The 25,983-nt window shown below is 42.7% G+C and overlaps 3 protein-coding genes across 3 annotated transcripts; all 3 read left to right on the top strand.

The window, feature by feature from the left end:
- Positions 1–1,172: 1,172 nt before the first annotated feature.
- On the top strand, positions 1,173–15,174 carry ttll6 (tubulin tyrosine ligase-like family, member 6; the record flags this gene model as incomplete). The annotated part of the gene is made up of 15 exons (XM_083635739.1): positions 1,173–1,324; positions 2,828–2,865; positions 6,335–6,453; positions 6,952–7,082; positions 7,638–7,791; positions 8,029–8,172; positions 9,052–9,137; positions 9,250–9,475; positions 10,284–10,462; positions 11,462–11,650; positions 12,156–12,456; positions 12,952–13,200; positions 13,345–13,413; positions 14,222–14,333; positions 14,921–15,174. 15 exons carry the CDS (start codon positions 1,173–1,175, stop codon positions 15,172–15,174), a joined length of 2,403 nt encoding a protein of 800 aa, XP_083491865.1.
- Positions 15,175–21,072: 5,898 nt separating this feature from the next.
- On the top strand, positions 21,073–22,973 carry hoxb6b (homeobox B6b; the record flags this gene model as incomplete). Its single annotated transcript, XM_083634940.1, has 2 exons — positions 21,073–21,529; positions 22,714–22,973. The coding sequence occupies 2 exons, from the start codon at positions 21,073–21,075 to the stop codon at positions 22,971–22,973; spliced, it is 717 nt and encodes a 238-aa protein (XP_083491066.1).
- A 1,210-nt stretch (positions 22,974–24,183) lies between these two features.
- Positions 24,184–25,620, top strand: hoxb5b (homeobox B5b; the record flags this gene model as incomplete). Its single annotated transcript, XM_083634488.1, is given in 3 exon segments — positions 24,184–24,252; positions 24,254–24,863; positions 25,373–25,620. Coding segments are annotated over 3 exon segments (927 nt in total).
- Positions 25,621–25,983: the final 363 nt, after the last annotated feature.

Raw genomic sequence — 25,983 nt, 5'->3', positions numbered from 1 at the left:
AGACAAACTCACCTGAGTCTATTTCTATTTAAAAAAAAATCCACATTATTGAAGAACACACATTTTTTGTTGCGAGTGTTAAAAAGCTTGACATCCCTCAAAAATAGCTTTTGGTGAAGACAGTGTCACATATCGTCGCTGTCTGGCGGGAAACCTTGTATCTCCAAATTTGCGGATTTTGCGGGTACCCTACCCCAAAAATTACCTGTGAAAGTTTCAGGTACTTGGACGAAAGATGTTAGCTATATTACTGGTTATTAATGTTATTATTACTATTACACTATGTTAAAATGTGATTTTTTTTTAAATTCTTTGTGAAAAATAAAAAAATATATACAAGGTTTCCGCCCGACAGCAACAATATGGTTGCTTCCATAGTGGTTTTTGCTCATTCGACGGACACATTCGTGTCCGTCCTGCCACAATAACTCTTGAATGACTGTGTGTGACGGCGCTGACAGCTGGAGCACTCACCTGGAGAGAGTGTGTGATGGCGCTGACAGCTGGAGCACTCACCTGGAGAGAGAAATGGAAACGGAAACATGATTCCATGTGTGCACCTGCCTGTTCTGCTTGATTGGATTTCAGCGTAGAAGTGCCATATGAATGAGCATTGGAAAATGGAATAGCACATGATTTAGTTTTTTGTCAGTCTACACACTGGCACACAGCTGAGAACTCTGAATATGTCTTTGTTCGTGGGGTGTCTGGGTAGTGTAGAGATAAAAGCACTCACCTACTGTAGTACTGCACCACCACGGAGACCCGGGCTCAATTCCCGGTAGCGGTACTTCCGGCTTGGTCAGACATTCCTGCAGTCACGATTGGTCGTGTCTGCGGGAGGGAAGCTGGTGGAGGACGAGTCCTGGCCGCTGCACTAGCGCCCCCTCTGGTCAAACGAGGGGCCTGTTAGGGGGGGAGGGGAACTTGGGTGAATAGCGTGATCCTCCCACGCGCTACGTCCAGCTTGTAAAAACTCCTCGCTGTCAGGGGAAAACAAGCAGCTGGGGACTGCAACTACAACTCTCCCCAGATCAGAAGATGGTGGAGCAACGACTGGGACAGCAGGGGGAATTGGCAAAGTACAATTGGGCAGAAGATGCGAGAAATAATCCGTGGGGGCTGGGGGTGGAGTGGTAAAAAAAAGTCTCTTTGTTTGTGTGCACTGCAGGATGAGTCTACCTGTGGAGAGTCCTGACAGAGACTCTGATGATACTCACAAAGGTGAACAGGAGGGAGAGGGATCAGGCAGCGACAGCCAAACTGAAGCCTGCACGCACACTCCTCCATCCACAAGCAAGAGGAGGAAGAAAAACAAGAAGAGGTACTTCACAGCTCAACACACAAATGTTATCATTGAATACCCTGACAGTTATGATTTGAATGCAGTGAATACCCTGACAGTTATGATTTGAATGCAGTGAATACCCTGACAGTTATGATTTTAATGCAGTGAATACCCTGACAGTTATGATTTTAATGCAGTGAATACCCTGACAGTTATGATTTGAATGCAGTGAATACCCTGACAGTTATGATTTTAATGCAGTGAATACCCTGACAGTTATGATTTGAATGCAGTGAATACCCTGACAGTTATGATTTTAATGCAGTGAATACCCTGACAGTTATGATTTTAATGCAGTGAATACCCTGACAGTTATGATTTTAATGCAGTGAATACCCTGACAGTTATGATTTTAATGCAGTGAATACCCTGACAGTTATGATTTTAATGCAGTGAATACGCTGACAGTTATGATTTTAATGCAGTGAATCCCCTGACAGTTATGATTTTAATGCAGTGAATACGCTGACAGTTATGATTTTAATGCAGTGAATACGCTGACAGTTATGATTTTAATGCAGTGAATACGCTGACAGTTATGATTTTAATGCAGTGAATACGCTGACAGTTATGATTTTAATGCAGTGAATACGCTGACAGTTATGATTTGAATGCAGTGAATACCCTGACAGTTATGATTTGAATGCAGTGAATACCCTGACAGTTATGATTTTAATGCAGTGAATACCCTGACAGTTATGATTTTAATGCAGTGAATACCCTGACAGTTATGATTTTAATGCAGTGAATACGCTGACAGTTATGATTTTAATGCAGTGAATCCCCTGACAGTTATGATTTTAATGCAGTGAATACGCTGACAGTTATGATTTTAATGCAGTGAATACGCTGACAGTTATGATTTTAATGCAGTGAATACGCTGACAGTTATGATTTTAATGCAGTGAATACGCTGACAGTTATGATTTTAATGCAGTGAATACGCTGACAGTTATGATTTTAATGCAGTGAATACCCTGACAGTTATGATTTTAATGCAGTGAATACGCTGACAGTTATGATTTTAATGCAGTGAATATGCTGACAGTTATGATTTTAATGCAGTGAATCCCCTGACAGTTATGATTTTAATACAGTGAATACGATGACAGTTATGATTTTAATGCAGTGAATACGCTGACAGTTATGATTTTAATGCAGTGAATCCCCTGACAGTTATGATTTTAATACAGTGAATACGCTGACAGTTATGATTTTAATACAGTGAATACGCTGACAGTTATGATTTTAATGCAGTGAATACGCTCACAGTTATGATTTTAATGCAGTGAATCCCCTGACAGTTATGATTTTAATGCAGTGAATACCCTGACAGTTATGATTTTAATGCGGTGAATCCCCTGACAGTTATGATTTTGATTTATTTGAGACAGGAAGATGAGAGTAATGAGAGATCTGTAGGACCTGGCAGCAAAGCACATGTCTGTCCCTCTCTCTGCCTCTCTTCTCTTCCAGATGACTGTGGATCAACCTCACCAACTGTAAATATGAAAGTGGTAAGTTCAGGCCAGAGAGTACTAAATGAAGGGATGTTTTCAATCAATATTGATTAGAGCCCCGGCAAAGAACTTTTATGGAAAGAAATGACAGCTCCATATTGCCCCATTGCAACATCAGCGCCCAGCAGCCTCCGCCATTTTTTATTTTTGGAAGCGTGACAGCGCCAAAAGAACCTCGCACAGGCTCGCAGTGGTCAGCTGCGGTAGCGCTGGCCCCTATAATCAGCCTCTCTAAACAGTAACTCAACGGGAGAACACTCTAAACTTTGGGGATTCACATCTTTTCCGGGCGTACTGCAAATCTTGATTGAAGTGGTGTAGTGCAGGGATGTAAAACAACAACCATATTGTGGAAACTAAGCAAAATGTTTCGTTTTCTTTGTTTAGTTTTTTCAAGATAAATACCTAATGAAAAGGACCCGAGGTTCAACTCCCGTTGAGTTACTGTTTAGAGAGGCTGATTATAGGGGCCAGCGCTACCGCAGCTGACCACTGCGAGGCGCATTCTGTTTCCAAAAATGGCCGGAGTGTCGTCTCTTTCCTTCCACGCTCTTTGGCCCCGGCACTGGACCCATTTAGGTGTTCCAGTCCCATGGCTCTCATCAATGTCTTGCTTGCACCTGTTTTACTTCCTGCCTTTAGACACAAAATGGCTGATTTGGGTGGCATGTGAAATAGGCTAATTGCACTAACTAGGCCTGGTATCAGAATTAAGCTGACTGCAAAGTGCTCAGTGCTAAAGTGTTATTGCACATTGCTCTATTGCACTAAGATGTTGTATTACAATTCAGCAGGTTAAAGGGATAGTTCTGATTTTTGGAACCCTAGCCCTATTTACTACTTAGTTACCAATGGTGATGTTGATTGGTAGATTCCTTTCGCAGCCCAATCCATGCTCAGGGCCGTAGCTAGCTATGAGGACGGGGAGGTCCGGACCTCCCCTAATATTTCAGCCTGCCAAAAAAAAAAAAAAAAAATTTGCAGGCCAGGCCAGGCCACTCACTGAACAGCAGGCCAGGCGCCGCCTACTGGTTTACTAGTGGTTTTATTACTTTATTCAGGTTTAAAGTGGGTGCATCTCATTGTAAAATTGGACTTGGCCCAAATTGGGCTTCAAACGGCCCAAATCAGGCTTCAAACGGCCCAAATCTGGCTTTAAACGACCCAAATAGGGCTTCAAACGGCCCAAATCTGGCTTCAAACGGCCCAAATTGGGCTTCAAACGCTGAATAATGACATCACAACAGTATAATCCTAATGTTGATTTAAAATGATATATTACTCTAAATATGGCTTAAAAAGGGGGGAAAAAAAACTCAATTTTTTTTCGGCGCCGCCGAATCCGCCTCCCCTTGCTGGACCTCCCCTATTTCGGAACCCTGGCTACGGCCCTGTCCATGCTGTTCCTCATATTAGCTCCAGATAGTTAGCCACAAACCAATACGAGGTCAATGGGGTCACGCTCCTGTCTGTGCAAGTTGACTGAGGCTCACGGAAATTTACTTTGTGTGCACTGAGCCTCAATCAACTTACACATCATTGGTAGCAAATAGGGGTAGGGTTCCAAAAATCAGAACTGTCCCTTTAACTAGCCATGTTATCAGTGTTACGATGCATCACTCCAGCCATTTATGCCCCACAATTACTATAGTAATACAGAAACAAGTCATCACAGAGAGATATACTGATAATGCAGGCCCGGCGCCACGAGGGGGCCTCAGGGGGCTTAGCCCCCTCAGTTCAATTTTCGGCCCCCTCACTTGAAAAAAGAAAAAAAAAATCAAAAAGAATAGTTAATCTATAAAGGCCAGTTAGGTAATGTTTGTACCTGACATGTTTAGGCTGCTGTTTCTGCAGTCTTCATCAAATTTGATCAGTTTAAGTTGATGTAGGCTACCCCCTGTAAACATAGCTCTGTTGTTTCAGAATTGGCAGGGAAGCGCTATTTGCTGTGCTTTGGTTGTCACAAGGTGTCAGAGATGTAGCTATTTATTAAATTTGAACCTATGAACCTCTATTAATGCCTTAATCTGCTGCTGTGAAATAAATGTTTTATTTGATTTAGAATAGTAGTCTTTCTTGTGTTATTGCGCTTTTCAGAGGTTATTATGGTTAAAAAGTCCAGAAATAGGCATAGCGGGTATATAACCTATGTTTTACGATATAAAAATATCATATTAACACGTTCACTGCCAATGACGTGTTTTTACGTCAAACAAAATCCAACGGTTGACTGCCAATGACGTGTTTTTACGTCAAAAATGACGTTTTTTTTTTTTTTTGACCGTGGGATGTGCATCTAACCCTTTTACATCTCTTATATATATATTGAAGCCACCGAACGTGTACAACCCATTCCACCGACCCACTAAGTGGCGACAGTCCTCTCCAGACTAGAGGAAGGCAAGCAAAAAGCAGTGTGAGGAAGCCATTCTCATGAAAATGGATTGGCGAAAACGCTTTCGTTTTCGCGCTGATTGCTGGCGGTGCGGGATTGCAAATTTGCATAATAGATTACGGGTGGAACACACTTTGAAACACACAGCATAAATAAGACCAGAATCGCAAAAGCTTCATCAAAGCTCTCAACCGAAACCACAAGAAACGAGCGAGCCCATCCAGACTTGCCCAGCGGCCGCCAGCAGACAGGCACAGCAGCAGCAAAGCAGTGAGCCTGGTGACGCGAGGTTACAGCAGCAACAGAAACGAGCTTGTGACACGCCCGCTGCAGCCAAGAAGAACACACACGGAGGGAGGAGTTTGAAGGAGAGGGGTGTTTCCTGCTGTTATGGAGGAAATTACTGTTCAAAACTATTGTTTAGATGTCTGACGTCTTACTGATGCCAAAAATGAATGGTTAAAGTGACTGTTCTATCGAATTTCACAAAAAGCCATTTATCTCAGAATAAATTTTCAGACGCTGAAACCATGCTGTATTCAACTGCTAATGCTTACATAACTACTAACTCTACAAACTAACTCTTTTAGACAGAGAAAGCACACATTCTATTAGTTATTTTGAGATATTGTGTGTTCACAAAATCCTAACAGAAACGAATCCTCGGCTCTTGAAAGATGAGCCAGAATCCTCAAAAAAAAACCTTGGCAGAAGCTAACTACAGTATTGAAAAACGGCTGGCAGTGAATGTGTTAAAAAAAAAAAAAAAAAAAAAATCTGAAAAAAAAGAAAAATCAGCCCCCTCACCAGTTATAACAGCCCCCTCAGTCATTTCATCCTGGCGCCGGCCCTGTGATAATGACATAGTAAACCAGATTTTGTTTTTGTAAAGGCAGTTTTGCACCTGAATATTCCCCCCAACCCTACAAGGTTTGATCTGTGGCTCCTAGATCAGTCATTGAAGCAGAAAATCTGTGTGTGTGTGTGTGCGCACGCACACACACACACACACACACACACACACACACGTGCAGTGAAAGTACACCTCTGTGTGTTCCCTTCTCTCAGTGCGACGTGCTGCTCGTAGATATGGCCTGAGGGAGGCGATGGAGGGCGATGACTGGACTCTGTTTTGGACGGACTGCTCTGTGACACTGGACCGTGTTAAGGACATGAAGCGCTACCAGGTATTCTACTTCATGTCTTTATTGGAGTTCCACCCTCAATTTACCAACACTTATCATACCCTGTTGAAAAAACGAGTTCAATACAAGCTGATTGAAATGCAATCTTAATGTCGGGTAAAGCCCGATTCTTAAAATTCCCCTCAATAAGCCTTACCGCATAATAATTACAAATACAACACTGTGATCACATTGCACAATTTGTGGAAAGTACTCCAGGCTGATAACAATAACATCAATGTGTCATCGTGTCATTCAGTGATTTATACCTTTACTATTCAGCAGTTTACAGCCAATCGGGCCCAGGCTGTTCGGCTAGTGTGAATAAGCAGAAATCAATTCCTTTTTTTGTGTGTGTCATAAGATAAGTGGCTCATCCTCATCAGGTTGCATGCCATCTTATCCATCAATCATTTAATAGCTGTGGCAACCATCCACCTCTGGCTGCACACAACATTTCAACATCCACCACGTGTCAGTGTGTCTCCTGTGTCTCTGCAGAAAATCAACCATTTCCCAGGGATGAGTGAGATCTGCCGGAAAGACTTACTGGCCAGGAACATGAACCGCATGCTGAAGCTCTTCCCCAAAGACTACAATATTTTCCCCAGAACCTGGTGCCTCCCCGCAGAGTCAGTTTGCACTTTTTTTGCCATTACTTTTCTGTTGTGTTGTTGTTGTTGTTTTATGCCTCACTAAGAAGAGCACCTCGGAGACACTCAGTCTCTCTGAGACTCAGTCAGCCGATAGGATAGCTGTGCCTTAGTTACGTCACACGTAATGTGCAATTTGATTTAATTTAATTCCAGTGTGCAATAACTGCAATTTGACACATACTGTACATAGATTGTAACTGTAACTACTTATTGAATGCTATTCTACAATTCTACTTACCTTTACTATCCCATTGACCCTATTTTATTCTATTTTATTCTATTTTATTCTATTTTATTCTGTTTTATTCTATTTTATTGCATTTTATTGTATTGACTGTTTTTACGTTTAGGGAGATACTGTGTGATACTGTGTTATGCTATGTTGTGTTATGTGGATATTTCATGCGTGGGAGCGCGAGCAACTGCAACTTGTCCCAATTTCCCCCCGGGGATCATTAAAGTCTTTCTGATTCTGATTCTGATTTTATGTATTGTAACATTACTAACTCATTATCCACTTGTGATTTATAGTTACAGTGACTTCCAAGCTTACACCAGGGCCAAAAAATGCAAGACGTATATCTGTAAGCCGGACACCGGTTGCCAAGGCAGAGGCATCTTCATCACCAAATCCAGCAAAGACGTTCACTCCGAACATATGATCTGCCAGGTTTACATCTCCCGGGTGAGGGACCTAAACCATGCACACACACACACACACACACACACACACACACACGCACGCACGCACGCACGCACACGCACACGCACACGTACATGCGCACACACACACACACACGCACACACACGCACACGCACACACACACGCGCGCACGCGCACGCACACACACACGCGCACGCACACACACACACACACACACAGTTTGAAGTTTAATGGTGCTTTGTTTGTCCCTTCCCCCAGCCGCTCATAGTTGACGGATACAAGTTTGACCTGCGTATCTATGTGCTGGTAACGTCGTGTGACCCCTTCAGCATATTCATGTACAAGGAGGGACTGGCACGCTTCTGCACCACGCAGTACAATGAGCCCACCAATGGCAATGTGGTAAGAAAGATATTGTTTATAAAGCACACAAAAAAGTTAAAGTTAAAGAATAGTTATCAGGATCCTGTACTGTTACAAAAGTGACATTCCATTATTTGCAGTGAGTGGAAGTAGAGTAAATAGTCAGCAGCATCATGGATACACACACAGTGTTTTACAAACAACAAAACAATAAAGAAATCAAATGCAATGCAATAAAATACCAGGCATGATTAAAAACCGTGTGTTGACCAGACCCTGATGAAGAACTAGTCGATACACGTTGGTCTGTGTGTTGTTTGCCCTGTGCTCGAAAATTAAATATAGATATTTTTTCACTTGAAGACAGAGTGTCTTAGTTTTATTCCATGGTAGTCTGCATCAAAACCTGGGGACAGACATCAAGCAAGACCTCCTGGATTCTGTTTGCCTGAAGAGATAAGAAAAAATACAAGAATAAAATAGGTATAAACAACCTTTATACAAACCTATCTGTAGAAATGAGTTTTGTAAAAATGATTCAAACCTGAGGGGTCCCTGATGTAAATGTACTGTAGTATGTATGGATTGTAAACAAGGCTATAAGTCAGATATTGCACAGTTAACAGTTGTGTGTGTGTGTGTGTGTGTGTGTGTGTGTGTGTGTGTGTGTGTGTGTGTGTGTGTGTGTGTGTGTGTGTGTGTGTGTGTGTGTGTGTGCACGCGCGTTGGGGTTGTGTGCATGAGGTAGGTGCAACAGGTAACATGATTCAAGGTAAAGTGATTCAAGTGTACAGCAAAGTGTTCAAGTGAAGTGCTCAAGTGAGCGGTTGAAGTGTTCATCAGAGGGATGGCCTGTGGGATGAAAGAGTTCATGCTTGTCTGCCATACCCCTCTCTCCTCTCCTCCTGGCTGCATTAGGAAGACGTGTGCATGCATCTAACCAACTACGCTATCAACAAGCACAGCGAGAACTTTGTCCGGGACAACGACACTGGCAGCAAACGGTACAAACCTAGATGAATGTTGTACATACTAATGTACATACTCCATGTTTGTCCTAGCATCTCAGACTTTCCTTCTCCGCCCCCCCCCCCCCCCCCCCCCCCCCCCACCCAGAAAGCTGTCCACCCTGAACAAGCACCTGGAGTCCATGTGCTGCAACACGGAGAAGATGTGGACTGACATTGAGGACGTGATCATAAAGACCCTGATCTCCGCTCACCCCATCCTGAGGCACAATTACCACACCTGCTTCCCCAACCACGCCACCGGCAGCGCCTGCTTCGAGATCCTGGGCTTCGACGTGCTCCTGGACCACCGCCTGCGACCCTGGGTGCTGGAGGTGAGACACTCCCTCATCACCGTCACATCTCTTTCTAATATATCAACCATGAATATGAATGTTGTTATTCATATGTTATACATCAGAGGGTCTTATGACATGAGTTAGATTGCTACATTGCATCATCGTGTTGACTCGGCAAGCTAGTAAGGCACAAACCTCACAGCATTGTGGATTGGAATTGTTGAGGAAGAAATGGTAAAGTACCTCATCAACATTCATACATGCTCACTTAATATGCAGCCTAACCTTTGACCCATATTTACACCCTAAGTGGCTATTTACATATATGCATATAGGAATGTTGCTAATCATCCCTTGTTACTTAATTTGGCACGTTCAGTCCTCGACTCTCCACCGTGATAGCTGATGTGTGGTGAGCGTTCTGGCGCAAACTGGCTGCCGTGCATCACCCAGGTGGGTGTTACACATCACCCAGGTGGGTGCTACGCATCGGTGGTGGATGAGTTGAGTTCCCTCCGCCTCCCTCCCCTGATATGTGAAGGGCTTTGAGTGTCTTGAAAGGCGCTATATGAATCCAATCAATTATTATTATTATTAGTATATATAGGTACATTAAAAAATCCTCAGCATAAACAAGGTCTCATCCATACCCGTTACCTCTATGTGTACTGACCTGGAAATATGACTATAAAATATTTTAAGATATTTTTTTTGTGGAACACCTTATATTAGATGTCTGAATCGCTGTGTGTGTGTGTGTGTGTGTGTGTGCGCGTGTGCGTGTGCGCGTGCGTGCGTGTGTGTGTGTGCGTGTGCATGTGTGCGTGTGCATGTGTGTGCGTAGGTGAATCACTCCCCAAGTTTTACCACTGACTCGCGGCTGGACCGTGAGGTGAAGGACGCCTTACTGTACGACACCCTGGTCCTCATCAACCTGGGTGCCTGCGACCGCCGCAAGATCACCAAGGAGGAGCGGCGCCGGGTGAAGGAGAGGCTCCAGCACAACCGCACCAGAGAAACCAGGTCCGGTTCTGCACTGCAAATGTTGTGTACATTTGTGGAGAAGTTATACATTTAGAGACAACATACAACTGAATACTTATAACTAGGAATAGTTATTACCATTCACAGTCCACCCCCATACCCCCCCCCCTCAACCCCCTGTTTTTCTTCCCAATTGTACTTGCCCAATTCCCCCTACTGTCCAGGTCATGCACTCATCGTGCCCAACCCAAACGGGTTTCCAAGACACACAATAAAATACAATAATACATCATTGATACATGTGCAGTGGTACATTTAAATGAAAACAGGTTGCAGGTCAGCGTACTACTCAGACAGCAATACAGAGCAATACATCAATTACTAAACAAAAAGTGTTGTCTTTTCTCCCAGATTAGATTTTTAGATCCACTTTAGATTTAGATCTAAAGTGTATTCTTACTTTTCTTGTCAAATAGTCAGTAGCAATCTATAACAAAATGATATGCTTATTAAATGAAATCAACATTCCTCAACATTAAACATGTTAAAGTCAGCAGTCATTTCAGAACCACATTGAAAGAGACAGCTCCCTCTCAGGTGCTATAGTTTTACTGAATGTTGTTACCATGTGTCAGAGCGCTATCCATGGTTCTGATAGCTTGCTCTTTGGTCTATTTTCCCCATACAATAGCCTAAGTAACTCATTCAATTGCAACTGTAACTCATTCAACTGCAAAATCCAAAACAAATATAATATAGCCTATGCGGTGTGTGTGTTTGTGTGTGCGCGTGTGCGTGCACGGGCACTTGCATTTTTGTACTTTGTAACTAACGTGTAGGGCCCCGTCAAAATTGCTTGCACTGGGGCCCCTCATGACTACCCTACACCACTCATTTGTGTGTGTGTGTGTGTGTGTGTGTGTGTGTGTGTGTGTGTGTGTGTGTGTGTGTGTGTGTGTGTGTGTGTGTGTGTGTGTGTGTGTGTGTGTGCGCTCGCGTGTGTGTGTGGGCGCGGGTGTGTGCGTGCTTTACCACCAGGTCAGAGGAGCTGCGTCAGTGCCAGGCGGCCAGCATGGAGCAGATGGAGAGGTACGAAGCCAAACACCTGGGAGGCTTCAGGAGGATCTACCCCAGAGAGGGAGGGGAGAAATACGACAAGTACTTTAAACACAGCAGCTCCCTCTTCCAGGACACCGCGGCCTCCAAGGCCAGAGAGGAGTGTGCCAGGTACAGGCAATATGCCGCCCATATGTGCTACCCTTCAGTAAGGTGCGGAGGCTCCGGGCGAATCACACACACCGAGCTTTCTCTGCACTGACTCCATGTAATTGTGAAATAACTGCATCATGATCCATACACAGGGGCGATTATTAAATTCGTCCCCGCTGATAAATGTAGATTTCAGGGGAAATATGAGAGAAAGCAGCGATTTAACTGTCCTCCATGCTGCTTATTAAATTCAAAAAGATAAGCTCACTGCTCATACCTTCTGCGCTTCAGTAAACAGTAAAAGCTCTGACTAATGCAGTGGATTTGTCTCTGCAGTTTGTATATGCAGTAAAGAAAATGGGCATCAACACACCGAGACAGTCATGAAATATAATTGTCATTATAGGAAGTTCAGCATGTAAGAGCTATTATTAGCGTACAGAGATTAAATTCATTCCAGTTGAAATCACTTTACATCAGAGAGAGATGCTATAGTTTCTCCGTTGTGCACGTGTTTGTGGAGGCAACAACTGCAGGAGCTGCGACTGAAGCAGGAGCAGAAGGAGAGGGATCACAAGGGGGCCCGGAGGAGAGACCTGCAGGGAGAGTCTGCGGGGGAGAGAGTCAACCCACAGAGGAGAGACCTGCAGGGAGAGTCTGCGGGGGAGAGAGTCAACCCACAGAGGAGAGACCTGCAGGGAGAGTCTGCGGGGGAGAGAGTCAACCCACAGAGGAGAGACCTGCAGGGAGAGTCTGCGGGGGAGAGTGTCAACCGGCACAGGGCACAGGCGCCGCCGGCCAACGCCCACCCCCAACCGCCCATGGTGAGGCGATCCGGTTCGGTTGGGCCTCGTCAGTGATGAGGATCATTAGTTAGCAATAGATTTCCTCGCCCAACCCCACGCCAGCAGATTTTTTTTTGGAGCTGCAGTGTTACTATGAAGCCACAAGAGGGAGTCACAAATCTTTTCCGTCATGCACTCAGTATGACACTGCTAGTCCCATGATGGGTGACTCATATTCTGGCTGACCCCTGTTAAAGTAACATAATGTAATTATGTTTTGCCAATTGTAAATAAGTTAAAATAGTAATTCCGCAAGAAGATTTTTATTGCATGTCCTTCAAATTCAAATATGCTTTATCGACAAGCTTTGAGAAAAACAATGTGATCGAGGTTATTCAGTGACAGTAATTGCTATGATCTTGTAAATACAATGCAGTATCTGCCTATACCTCCGGCAATAATACTAGATTAAATCAAATATCCGTTTGTCTGTCTCTTGCTCTCTCCATTTCCCTCCCTCGGCTCTCTCGGCAGAGCTTGACCATGCCCCCTCTGCCCGGTGCGACGGTGACTCCCGCAGCTCCAGAAGTGTCCGAGGAGGAGCGGGAGGAGGAGGAGCGGGTGAGCGGCCTGCTGCAGCGGGAGAAACTACTGCGAGACCTGGGGGTAGTGGAGCAGATCTACCAGCTGCTGCAGGGCCCACGAGGAGGAGGAGGCCTGCCTGCCAAGAGCACCTGCCCCCGCCAGCAGAATGAACAAGCCCAGCAAAGACAACACACCAAGGTAACTGACCTATCTGTATTATAATCGGTCAGCATGAACATGTCTTGTGTAGTTTGGTTTGTGGGAAAGGCTGTGACTCTGTCTTTTGCATGTCATTATTTGTTGCTTATTAAATCCAGTCCGTTGTCTGCGCTCTCATTTCAGCCGGAGACCCTGATGGAGTTTGCCAGAAGGTCTCGGCAGCAGCAGCGCTGCTCTCTGATCTTACGGCAGGTAACTGACCAGAGACATGAGGGTCACACCAATCCCATTTTGAAGCACATTTAAAGACAATTGCTGGCTGCAGACATTGTGCTTATCATAAACAAATAAATAAATCTCCTTTATTAGCACTTTAATTGCTCTTGCTCCTTATATATTTGTCCCTTATAATTCTAAAAGGGGAGGGGGGGGGGGACTTTCTACAAACTGCTTTTCTAGCATTATTTTGTTGCCATTCTGCAAGATTGTTACTCTACTTGCAATTATTCTGGTTTTGCAGATCACTGTTTCCCCAGGGGTAAGCTGTGCTGTAATACATCCACTTGAATTATACAGCAAAATTGTCAATGAGAGGGTAATAAATATATACGTATGTGTATATATACACACATATATACAGTATATACAGTATATACAGTATATATATATATATATATATATATATATATATATATATATATATATATATATATATATATATATATATATATATATATATATATATATAGTTTGGAACAGCCGCCCCAGAGTCATATCAGCTCTAAGTGTCCAAGTCTAAGCTCTAAGTGGACAAACAATGCTTCAATCAACACTTGTCAACACCAAACAACTGTCACTGAAAAGAAATCAACATTTACTAAAACTGGAAAATTTGCTGTGGGCTGTGGCAGCACTGCACTCAGTTCAGTCATTGCAAATTGCCTGAAAATGTACAGTATAGCATTTGATTAAATGTCATGAATAATTCTGAAAAAAGAATGAAGATGAAATATTGTAAAACATTATTGTTGAGTGCAGTATATCCGCTCCCATGATTCAGCAGCGTCTGGCGCAGAGGAAGGTGAGCTGTCTGCAGGGCGAGCAGCCGGTGGAGCTGCAGGAGACCAGAGAGATCAGAAGGAGCGTCAGTGCCCAGCGGATACCTTGGCCAGGTGAGCAATGCCTCCACATGTATCCAGCGTGCATCAGGCTGTGAAATAAGCACAGGCCGGCCAGTAGCAAATGGCTATATTCTTCCTTACCAGCCATTTTGGCAGGCAAACAACAACTAAATTATTTGGGACTTCTACTATATTCTAAAATAACTGAAAATGAAATTAGCTGGTGAAAGAGAATGACATCTCCTTTTAACAAATAAAATACAAAATATATGAATGATGAATTAGTTTATATTGTTAAATATAAACTAATTCATCACTACATCCATCACATCCACAACTAAAGTTAGCATAATTTACCCATGTCAAAAATAAGTCTATTACAAATGCTACACTGACAATTAGTGCACTATTTTGTCTTATTCTTTAATTGTGTTCATTTTGTTATGATAATGGAAAAGCACAAAGCATTTGAGAGTTCCCACCAGAGGACATTATTACACATAATAATAATAATAACATAATTAAAAACAAAAGAAAACACATTGAACCTTTATTATGCTCACTTTATTCATTTCCATAGTGCTTTATTTCCAATCTGATGTTTGTCAGAATGCAGTTTGACTCCCTCTGTCTGTCAGATGGCAGCTCCCTGGCAGTGCGGCAGGTCGCCATGAGCAGCTCCTACGCCGAGACACAGGCCCGGGCCGCCGTCCCGAGTGTGAGCCAGCTCCCGAAAGGAGGCCTGCGCTGCGCCCCCATGTCCCACGACCCCAGAGCCCTGCAGAGCCTGTTTGTCATCTCCACCCGCGCCCCCCTGGTCAGCAGGCCTGGCTTCTCTCACATCATCCGCAAAGCCTCCCGCAAAGCCCCCCGGCACGGACAAGGGCTCTGAGGAGCACCGACACCAAAACCAAACACACCCAACTCCTCAACCCTCCAACCAACAGCTGCTCTCAAAAGACTGATTCTCTGTTTTAATATATATGCAGGTGATCTCATTCAGAGTTTAAATTATTTGAAACGGGGAACTATAGGGAACTGGAGGTATGAGGCCTTATATTGGAAAGATACAGAAACAAACTGTGCCTATACTGACTAAGTATTTCATGTTTTTAGGGCGATTTTATACGTGAACAGCAGAGGTTTAAGCCGTTTGCCATAATCCCTGGCACCACTATATAACTTTATCAGGTTTTGGTCATTTTCTATCCGTTATGTGTGATCATACAACGTCACATGAATGATATTTGTCTTTCCAGATGCCGGATTAGTGCCAAAATGTGTAACAAAGACAGAGAGGCTGATCTAACATGACATGACTTGTGTCCACAGCTGCCTAATACATCCTCTTAAAATGTTTCTGAAGTTGCTGAACTCACTGTGATTGTGGGGTTTTCATATGGGATTCAATTGGCTCAATGATCCAAATTTGAAATGCAAACATATTAAAATCCTATATGAAAAGCATCATATAAACTCAGGGATAGTTTAAATGCTAAATGTTATGCTATATGTTATTGCTTCTTTCCTGAAGGGCATTCATTTGAGTGATAATGATAATTAGCCGAATTTAAAATTTACTTTGCACTGATGATCAATAAAATAGCTTATTAATTTTTTCAGCCTCAATGTGATTTAATTTAATCATCTTTGATTGAAGATTCCCTCAATGCAATTTTCCTCATGCTCTGATGGGTAAAATTTGTTCCATGCATCGAGGTTTTTAGTAATTTTATTAAATTTGAGTTATTTTATTTTATTTTTTAACTTTATTTTTTAATTTTTGCTTTAAAATTAGGTTTGAACATAATTTCGCTGTGTGTTTGTGTGAATGTGTGTCTTTGTTCCTATGCTTTCCGCATGCGGTCATGTGAGGGAAAGAGTTAACAAAAGTTTTACAACCTCTACTTTCTGTACATCCGACAGCTCGTCCGGTTTCTTTGTCTTAGACTAAAGGCAGCAGAGCAGGAGAAACCTCTGGACACTGAACTGGAACTCTCCACTGTTTAACAGTTCATAAGAAGAATTTGGCTATACATAATGATATTAATTAAAAAATCATGTTTTTTTCTTTTATCAAGACATCTCAAAATATGTAATAGTTGAACAATAATTTAAAACGTATGCAGACATTAATTAGCCTATTTTGTTCGGAAATCACGTCACGCAAAATATCGAAATAGCTCCGACATAATGAGGATCCAATAGGCTAACTTTAATTTTATAATAATACAAAATAGAATACAAAATCGAGGATATAGTAAATTTGCCTAATCATACCAAAAACCTATGAAAATGGGATCGATTGAATGATTGGAATAAAAAAAATCTTGATTCAATTGATTATGCACTGGAGGTCTGAGTCTGCAGACGTACACGTTATATGGTTGAAATGTCCCAAAACCAAAGGCAGGACAGATGAAAATTGCACAAAATCGCCTTATTTTTCCAATGTGAAAAGAAAAACAATGTCTGGCCTTTTAGGCCTCCAGAACCAAACAGGCCGTGAAGACTCGCATAATAGGGTATCTATGCAATTTATTTTATAGACTAGCCTATATTTTTAGGGATAATTTCAAGCTCGTATTAATTAAAGGAGGTCCCAATTTTTTATTTTATTTTAGGCGTTGGAATTATGTTTCATAACTTTGGTTCATAATTGTTTAATACGATACGTCGTTTGCCTATTAATAAAAAAAAACTTGATCTACATTTTAAGGAAAACATCTTTGTTGGAGCTAAAACCTTTTCCCATGGGTGAAGCCAAGATAGGCCAAAACTAAAGGCGGGGGAATGAGCTGTATTTAAGGAATTTATTGTTTTATTGCGTCCATAAATGTCGGAAATCCTTGGTGGTGGTGGAAAATGAAAAGCAACGTGTCCCATACAGGCAAATGGAAAAGAGGCAATATTTTCAAAGCCTTTAAATTGTCTAAACTGTTTGATAGATGCCAAAATGACTGTAAAACAAGGGTCTTTAACTTTTGCCTGATAATCTTGATAGAAAAGTTGGCAAAGAATTTGTGACTTTAAGTCTATAATAACCTTAAATTGGCTAATATCCTAAGTAGCCTACTGCAATCAGCCTAACACAATTTCCACCTTTCATCAATTGACTAGGGCGATATGGTCAATACCAACTTGATCTGCATTGATTGAAAGAAATCGTCCATTTTGAGAGACCAATAGTCTTTGATACAGCCTGAAACTCAACACCTATTGATGTAGCCAACTAGTCCAGTACATTTTTAGGTTTTAAAATTCAATTATTTTTGGTGCGTAGAATTAAAGAGAGATGGGAGAGAGAGAGAGAGAGAGAGAGACTGAGAGAGAGAGAGAGAGAGAGAGAGAGGTTACTCTAAAACAGCACAGGCTTATAACCTCAAAATCAACTTTATTTTCTATTACCTCGATACCCCATGTTTGAACAACAACGGAGTAAGACCACAATGCACTTAATGTTAAAGAAATATCAAAAGGTGTATAGACCTGGCTTTAAATCAAAAGCTCCAGCAGAACCACACATTGAATGTCAAATGTCTTCCTTTTCTCAATCTTTCCATACCTTGTACAGTCTTTCCTTCCCGGATCAAATTCAAACATCTCAGTCAGTCCTTTACAAAAAAATAAAGATGGCGATGGGGGAAGCATGTCTAAAGCACAAAAACGGCTGCTGTTTATGAAAATTTACAACTTTGCCTTCGAAGTTTACGACTTGCCAGGCTCCAGGATTGGTCGGGCTTGGTCATGTGGACACCAGGAATGGGAACTTATTTCCCATGAGGTTATATTGCAGCTGCTGTTTTCCACAGCTCATTCACTTATTAACACTAGTAACGCCAACGTTTTCTTAGCTCTTTATATGCAATACGCGTATTGAAGCGTGCCATGAAAAACTGGCGAGGTTACGTGCGTAATTTTCCAAACTGGGCGATGGAGCCACTGCGCAATCTTTCAACGTAACGCCATGTTAATGTGGCTACGGCTATGTTCGTGAAAATGGGGAATCGGTACACTCCAGGATGGTGGGATTACTTTCCTGAAACCACTTAGTGTGCCTAACAAGGAGGGAAATTTGCCAAAGGACTGGGAGGAAGCGAGAGGAGCTACCCAAGAGTGGCACCCACACTGGAAATGATGGATTATCAACAAAGGTAAGGGCACCATGTCTCTAATAGCTGCCAGCGATTAACACAGCAGTGCATGGGGCTGCAGCCTTCTTGTAGCTAAACTGTCTCTGTAATGTGTATGCAGCCTATAAGCACAAGTTCTTCAAGAAATAACAATAGGGATCCAAAGCATTTGTATAGATTTGTCCATAATCCATATATATATTCACAGTCAATTGTTGATATGTCTGCCTATCCCGCAAGATAGCCTACTGCAGCATCGTAAACAGCGCCCATACCAAAATATGTACGGCGCTATATTTTTGGTTTAAACCCTATATTTACAGTCGTTTAAACCCAATTGATGTTACCAGGTTTAGGGCCTATAGGAATAACTGAATGTTTTGTTTCCCATCAGTATAAGGGCTAGGCTACAGGCCAGGCAGGCTTGGCTTTGATGATGATGATGATGATGGTGGTGGTTGTGGTGGTGGTGGTGGCGGTAATCATGTGGGCCTATATGCTACTGAGGCATGGTTTAAAAGAAATCGCCTGAGATATAATGTAGCCATCCACCTTAATTGGGCCTAGTGGGAAATATATATTTTTTGGGATTCAGGGCGATCAGGTTGATATTCACACGGATGGCGCTGTCTAAAAATATGTTTGCTCTTTGAGTGCAGACTCTTTGTGATTTTGAGAAATATAAATAAACACCGGAACAACAGGGTAGCCTATTGCTTTTTTGCGAGGTCTATATGTTTGAGTGATAGGCTTACATCCTTTTCACCCCATTCCAACGAAAGTAAAGTTGTTTTGGACTGTTCCATGCTAACACAAGCAGTTTTATCAATGTTTGCCATGGAATTGTGTTACTGTTAAAGCTTTCGTCCAAAGTAAAATGGAAAGTGGGCCTATTTGGTTGTGGTCTGGTTTAGAGTAGGCTGCACTATTCATGCCAAAGATTTGCATTTTTGATTATCCAAATATTTTCGAGGTGGATGGCTAATTTTAGATCCAAAATCGAACAGTTTTATATCGGGAGTGCTCTGGAAAGCAAAAGCAAAGAGGGGGGAAATGATTGTTAAATTTTATGCAGACAGAAAGCCGCTTAATAAATGTATTTTCTGCATAACTATTCATAACATTGACCATGTAGTATCTCAATGCAGTAGGCTAGTCTATCTTAATCAGGCTTTTTTTTTATTGGGTAGACTGTATTTAACTTTGGTGGGATGAAATGTTCTCAAGGCAGAGGCTAATTAATATAATTCAATGGGCAGAACAGTGGAAATATTGACTTATATGCTTGAAATATAAATAAGAACACTTTATTTAACAAAGACAGAGGAATGTTTGCATGTTACATCTGATCAAATAACCTGAAGGAACTAGAGCACTGACGCATTCTTCCAATTATTAACAACAATAATCGTTAATGCTACTTCAATTACACCAAAGGCAATAATAATAATAATAACAACAACAACAACAACATGTTGTTGTAACAATGTTGCAACAACAACAATAATAATAATAATCGATACATTATTGATCTATTTAATTAGCCCCAATAAAGTCATTGATTGTCTAAACAAATAGCCTATGATTTACTTACAGAGTTTGTGATATTTGGAAAATGAAACCTGTCCTTTTCTTCGTGGTTGGTAATCTGGTTGAAGTGAAGTGCGTGTCCTCCCTGCTCTCTTCACGTCTTCGCAGACACACTACAGTTAGGGGAAACAGAAAGCAGCATGAGCACACACGTTATGAAGGAAATATCAGTACTTTAGCATCGCTTTGGAGTAGCCTAATGCTTATAATGGTATCATTTCTGACAGCTGGCCTACTTCTTGATTATAAAAATGGGAATGTTTTGCGCGTCAACAGGTCTAAGCACGGATACAGTATGCTATTTAAATGCCCCAAAATCGATTGCATTGGTTACAGCAGGACCAGAGAGAGGGAGAGAGAGGAAGAGAGAGAGAGAGAGAGAGAGAGAGAGAGAGAGAGAGAGAGAGAGAGAGAGAGAGAGAGAGAGAGAGAGAGAGAGAGAAAGAGAGAGCTATGGAGAGAGGGGGATGTTGCCAATGCGTAATTTGCGCGTAAAAGGTAATTGCGCAGTTTTGCGATGTTTTTTATATTGCTTATAAAAATAACTTCCAATGTGTGCTTGTGTGGGTGTGTGAAAGAGAGAGAGATAGAAAGAGAGACAGGGCTAGAGAGAGAGAGAGAGAGAGAGACTTGTGCGGGGAAGAGAGCTTGTGTTTTATTAATTGGATTATGCAAAATTTGCACTGAACGAAATGACGTGCGATTTCATGAGTTGTCCTAAGGAATGTTTTAATTTCTTTAGTCTATATTATGTTTATATTTTGCATGAGTCCGAGCATCTCATTGTGTGCGTGCAAGACCGAGAAGCTCGAGCGCTTCATTTCGATTCACCGGGGACCCCTGCGCGCAACAAGAGCCCCCCATGGGTGCAATAGTGCAACCGCAGACGCCAGTGATTGGCCAGAGGTTGATCAGATGGTACAGTTCCCCTCTGTATTCAGTGGCACCTCACAACCCCCCCTTTCAGCAAAAACCAAATCTCCGATAAAGTAATGGCAAAACCACTTGGACTATAAAAGACAACAAATCATATTCCTCCGGAGTATATACACCCCGTTGTCCACCCAATGAGTTCCTATTTTGTTAACTCAACTTTTCCCGTGTCTCTACCGGGAGGACAGGACTCTCTCCTGGGTCAGATACCGCTATATTCCTCGGGATATACCGATCCGTTAAGACACTATTCCAACGCGGCGGCCACTTATGGAGCGGCCAGCATGCAGGAGAAGGTTTACCCCGCGTCGTATTACCAGCAGACGGGCGCTGCGGCCGCCGCTCTGTACGGCCGGGCCAGCGGCGGAGCGCCCGGCTGCGAATACAACCCGGTCGGGACTTTCTACAAGGACAGCGAGGGATCGTGCGCTTTTTCCAGCAGCCGCGAGGACCAGCCGCTGTTCGTCACACAGGAGCCGGGGCAGCGCAAGGCGGAATGTCCCGAGCAGACTGTCAACATGAGCAGCAGCATCGACGACAAGTCCTCTCTCATCTACCCATGGATGCAGAGGATGAACGCCTGCTCGGCCGGTGAGTGTGGAAAAAGTGGCACAAGCTTCCTATTGTATTTGAGACGTGTTGTGTTGAAATCTCGCTCTGTGATGGAGTGAGCATCCCGAGCCATACAGAGAAACAGTTGCATGGACTTGTGAAAGGACTTATATTGATATTTGAGCGACTTTGTTTAGCATCACAATAGAAATATCATGTAACAATATACTAGAAATGACATCGAACAAATTAGCTGATTATAGAGCCGACAGCAACCCGTTTCTAGTGTTTAACATTATTGATGGCTGCACTGATGAGGCCATCTCATTCTACAGCAAGAAGAGCGTCTTCATGCGCCTCAGGACTACACATCATCACCATCATCGCACGCGCGCACGCACGCACGCACTGACACACACACACGCGCACGCACACGCACACACACACACACACACACACACACACACACACACACACGCGCACACACACACACACACGCGCACACACACACACACACACACACACACACACACACACACACACACACACACACACACACACACACACACACACCCCCCACACACACACACACACACACACACACACACACACACAGGGCCTAAACATCGCAAGCTCTGCAGTCATTATGCATCTTCACAATAACAAACAAAAAGCATGCATATAGTAAAATATCATGCGGCTATAAGCTCAACATATTTACCACAGCAAATCAGTAGCCTATAGTTATCATATGACAAAAAAAATAAAACGATGTAGGCTATATCCACCGGCCATTACAAATTCACTATTCTATGAATATTATGACATCATAGAAGATTAAAATCAAAATTACGCACAAAAAGGTCACAACAAACTCACTGCTACGTACAACAGCACACAATACGTCAACAGTAATTTTATTGGAAAATGATAATTATATCATAGGAGACCAAAAATACCATTATGCACGGTAAGGTCATTATAAACTCATTATTGAATACCAGAGACACAATAAAAGTCCCCAAAGGATTATTATATGAATATTATAGTGAATTTTGAGTTAAAATAGGCTACAGCACGTCAAACGCTGGACTATAGGTCTAAATTACCACTTTATTATAGGCCTATCCGCCCATACTTTCAGTGTAATTCCAGAAAGCTGTTCTTCTGAGTAAATTCAGATTTTCGCTTGACCTAATAAATATTGGACTTTTCCGATGCAGGTCCTTTTGGGAGCAGTGGACGCAGAGGCCGACAGACCTACACCCGCTACCAGACCCTGGAGCTGGAGAAGGAGTTTCACTTTAACCGCTACCTGACCAGGAGGCGCCGGATAGAGATATCCCACGCCCTGTGCCTCACGGAGAGACAGATCAAAATCTGGTTTCAGAACCGCAGGATGAAATGGAAAAAGGAGAACAAACTCCTCAATCCCGCAAAAACAGCTGAGGAGGAGGAGGAGGAGACGGAGAAAAAGAGCTAAAATGGACATTGGCCTCCACAGCCCACAAGTTCAGAAATGTGAAGATGATGTGTTATGATTTTCTTTATAGATAAAGTGCTGCATATCACATGTTAGAGACGTGTAGAGTGATAGACTTTATTTGAATATCTGCACGGTAATGTGTGTTATAGGTTTGAATCAGGTCCTCCTCTGTTTGTCCTTGTGCTTGTGTGTTTATTTAGGGGACTATGCAAATCTGCCAAATGTAAATAATTTTTAGTGTTTAGTTTTTGACCATGTTGTTACCTCATCATCGTAGACCTATAAGTCCCCCCATGACATTAAAAGAGGCTTTGTCCTACTGTACATCGTGTGGTGTAGGCTAGTTGTTCTATATATTAGGCTTGTTGTTTACAGCTGTGCCATAAACAGTTCAAGGTTTTGTACAGATAAGAAATGTTACATGTTATTTATTGTTGTTCACCTGTGTTCAATGCACATCTGGATATTGTGTGCAATATTTTGTTTAGGAAATTGTACATAGAAATAAAGGCTTTTTGATGTAAATATACACCGGCAAATCTTGTGGTGTCATTGGTGCTTATTACGAGAGAAAAAACGGAAAAAACCGATGTTCTATCCTATTATTATTATTATTATTATTAATATTATTATTATTATTATTATTATTATTATTATTACTTTTATTATAATCATTATTAGGTCTGTTATTATTAGGCCTGTTATTATTATGCATATAGGCCTATATCTAAAACTAACGTTACGGCAAGCTGTTCATATAAATTCATATAATTCATATAGTCTCAGGATTAAGATAATTCCGATTTGTTGAACTGCACATTAAACTGCCAAACGGTGTAGCTGGTAGGTCTCTATTATGACCTGTGTTAGCTACCTGAGCCTTTTGTGGCCTACATCATCAGTATGTTACATAAATGATGAATGGCCGAAAGGCCTGACGGCAGATGCTGGCGCGGCGTTCCCCTGATTGTCCAGAAGATGGCGCTCTCTACCTGCATGGCTCACGGGGCGCGGTGGGGAGGCACCATTGACTGGAGCCTAACGACCATTATTTCGTCATCATTTGTAACCATGGAGCATGAATTACCTCTTGAAGTCATCAGTGAGGATTTACGACTGGTCAACAAAGGCACGTGATTCCCGAACGCTCTCCCATATTTGGCCGCATACCTGGCAAAGTACAGTAGGGCTTCATTGCTTATAATTCATGATTGCATCCATAAATCGTGCAAGCACACAGGATTATAGCGACAAAGATCTACAAATCGAGGCTTTAAAAATCCAAGCAAATGAGCTCTTACTTTGTAAACTCGTTCTCAGGGCGCTATCCAAATGGCTCCGACTATCAGTTACTAAATTATGGGACTAACGGCGCTGTGAGCGGTTCCTTCAGAGACCCTGGCACCATGCACTCCGGGTCTTTCGGCTACAACTACAATGGCATGGACCTAACCGTGAACCGCACCAACACCGGCAGCCACTTCGGGGCCGTGGGAGAGGATGCCCGGGGTTTCGCGCCGGACGCCCGGTACAGACAGACGACCAACTGCTCGCTCTCGTCTCCAGACCCGGTGCCGCCGTCGTGCGCCACGGCCAGCCGCGAGTCCCTGGAACTAAAAAGCCCCTCTCCTCCGTCTGACCGGAGCACGACCTCCACCGGCAACAATCTCAACAAAAGCAACAGCGCGCATTTCACGGAGATAGAGGACACCAGCGTCGCCTCCGAGACCGAGGAAGGGGCGCACAGCAGCGGCGGCGGCTCCAGCACGGCTCCCCGGGCGCAGCAGCAGCACCAGGAACCCAACGCCACCTCCTCAACTCCCACAGCAAATGATTGCCAAACGCCACAAATATTCCCCTGGATGCGGAAACTGCACATAAGCCATGGTATATATACACACATAATACTATTTTATTGTGAAGGATGTCACGCTGTGGATTGGTGAAGTGTCGTAAATCTGTCAAGTGTTGCATGAGTGAGCTTATGTCGGTGTGGATGAGAAGAAGGGCAATATTTGTAAAGTCTTTATAGGAGATAGTTTGATTTCGATGGGGTCCAGGTTAATTGCCGCTAAATTGGATATGGAGCAGCCCGAAAGATCACATGGGATGATTTGTGAAATGTGTTGGCTTCTGAATACTCCACTGTTGGAAATTGGTACTATGGCTGGCTGTTGGCTGTGGCTGGAGCTAAGAAAGGCAATAATCATGGAGTCTGTGTGTGTGTGTTGTGTACTGTGCACATTGCATGTTGTGACCCCTCTGCCCATATAACACGCACCATCACCACGGTGCAGCCCAAACCCCTTGCTGTTGTTGTTGTTGTTGTTGTTCGGTGCATTATGTCAATGGTTCAGTGCAGTTGCTAATTCTGTGGATTTTCTATGAAATTGTAGATATGACTGGACCTGATGGGAAAAGGGCCCGAACTGCGTACACCCGCTACCAGACGCTAGAGCTGGAGAAAGAGTTTCACTTCAATAGGTACCTAACCAGACGGCGGAGGATAGAGATAGCCCACACCTTGTGTCTCTCGGAAAGACAGATCAAAATCTGGTTTCAGAACCGCAGGATGAAATGGAAGAAGGACAATAAACTGAAAAGCATGAGTCTTGTGACGGGAGGGAGCGCCTTCCACAACTGAGTTTTCAATAACTTGGGGGAATAAAATAATAAGAAAAAAAAAATAAGAAAAAAATGAAAAGAATCCATGAGTACTGTAAAGCTATTGAAAGCGCAGCACCTTCCAGCATGCTATTGTGATAGACAAGAAAAAGTATTCTGTGGTCTTAATGCCATTTTTTAGTTTACTGTTGTTGTACTATGATAGCTTAGATGTCATTATTTGGAAAATAATAAGAGATGTAAATATTATTGGGGGTATTAATTGTCCATGCTCTTTGCTCTCTGTTTCACTTGAGCTCTTTATTGTGTAACTTCTTGACGGTCTAACAGGAGTAAATTCACTGTACAGTTTAAAAGTTTCCAAACCATTATGCTGCTCTTC

Source organism: Poromitra crassiceps (genome assembly GCF_964638095.1).
Source record: "Poromitra crassiceps genome assembly, chromosome: 4".
Classification (NCBI taxonomy): Eukaryota; Metazoa; Chordata; class Actinopteri; order Beryciformes; family Melamphaidae; genus Poromitra; species Poromitra crassiceps.
The sequence above is the reverse complement of the archived record's forward strand: the minus strand, read 5'-3'. Positions and strand labels throughout refer to the sequence as shown.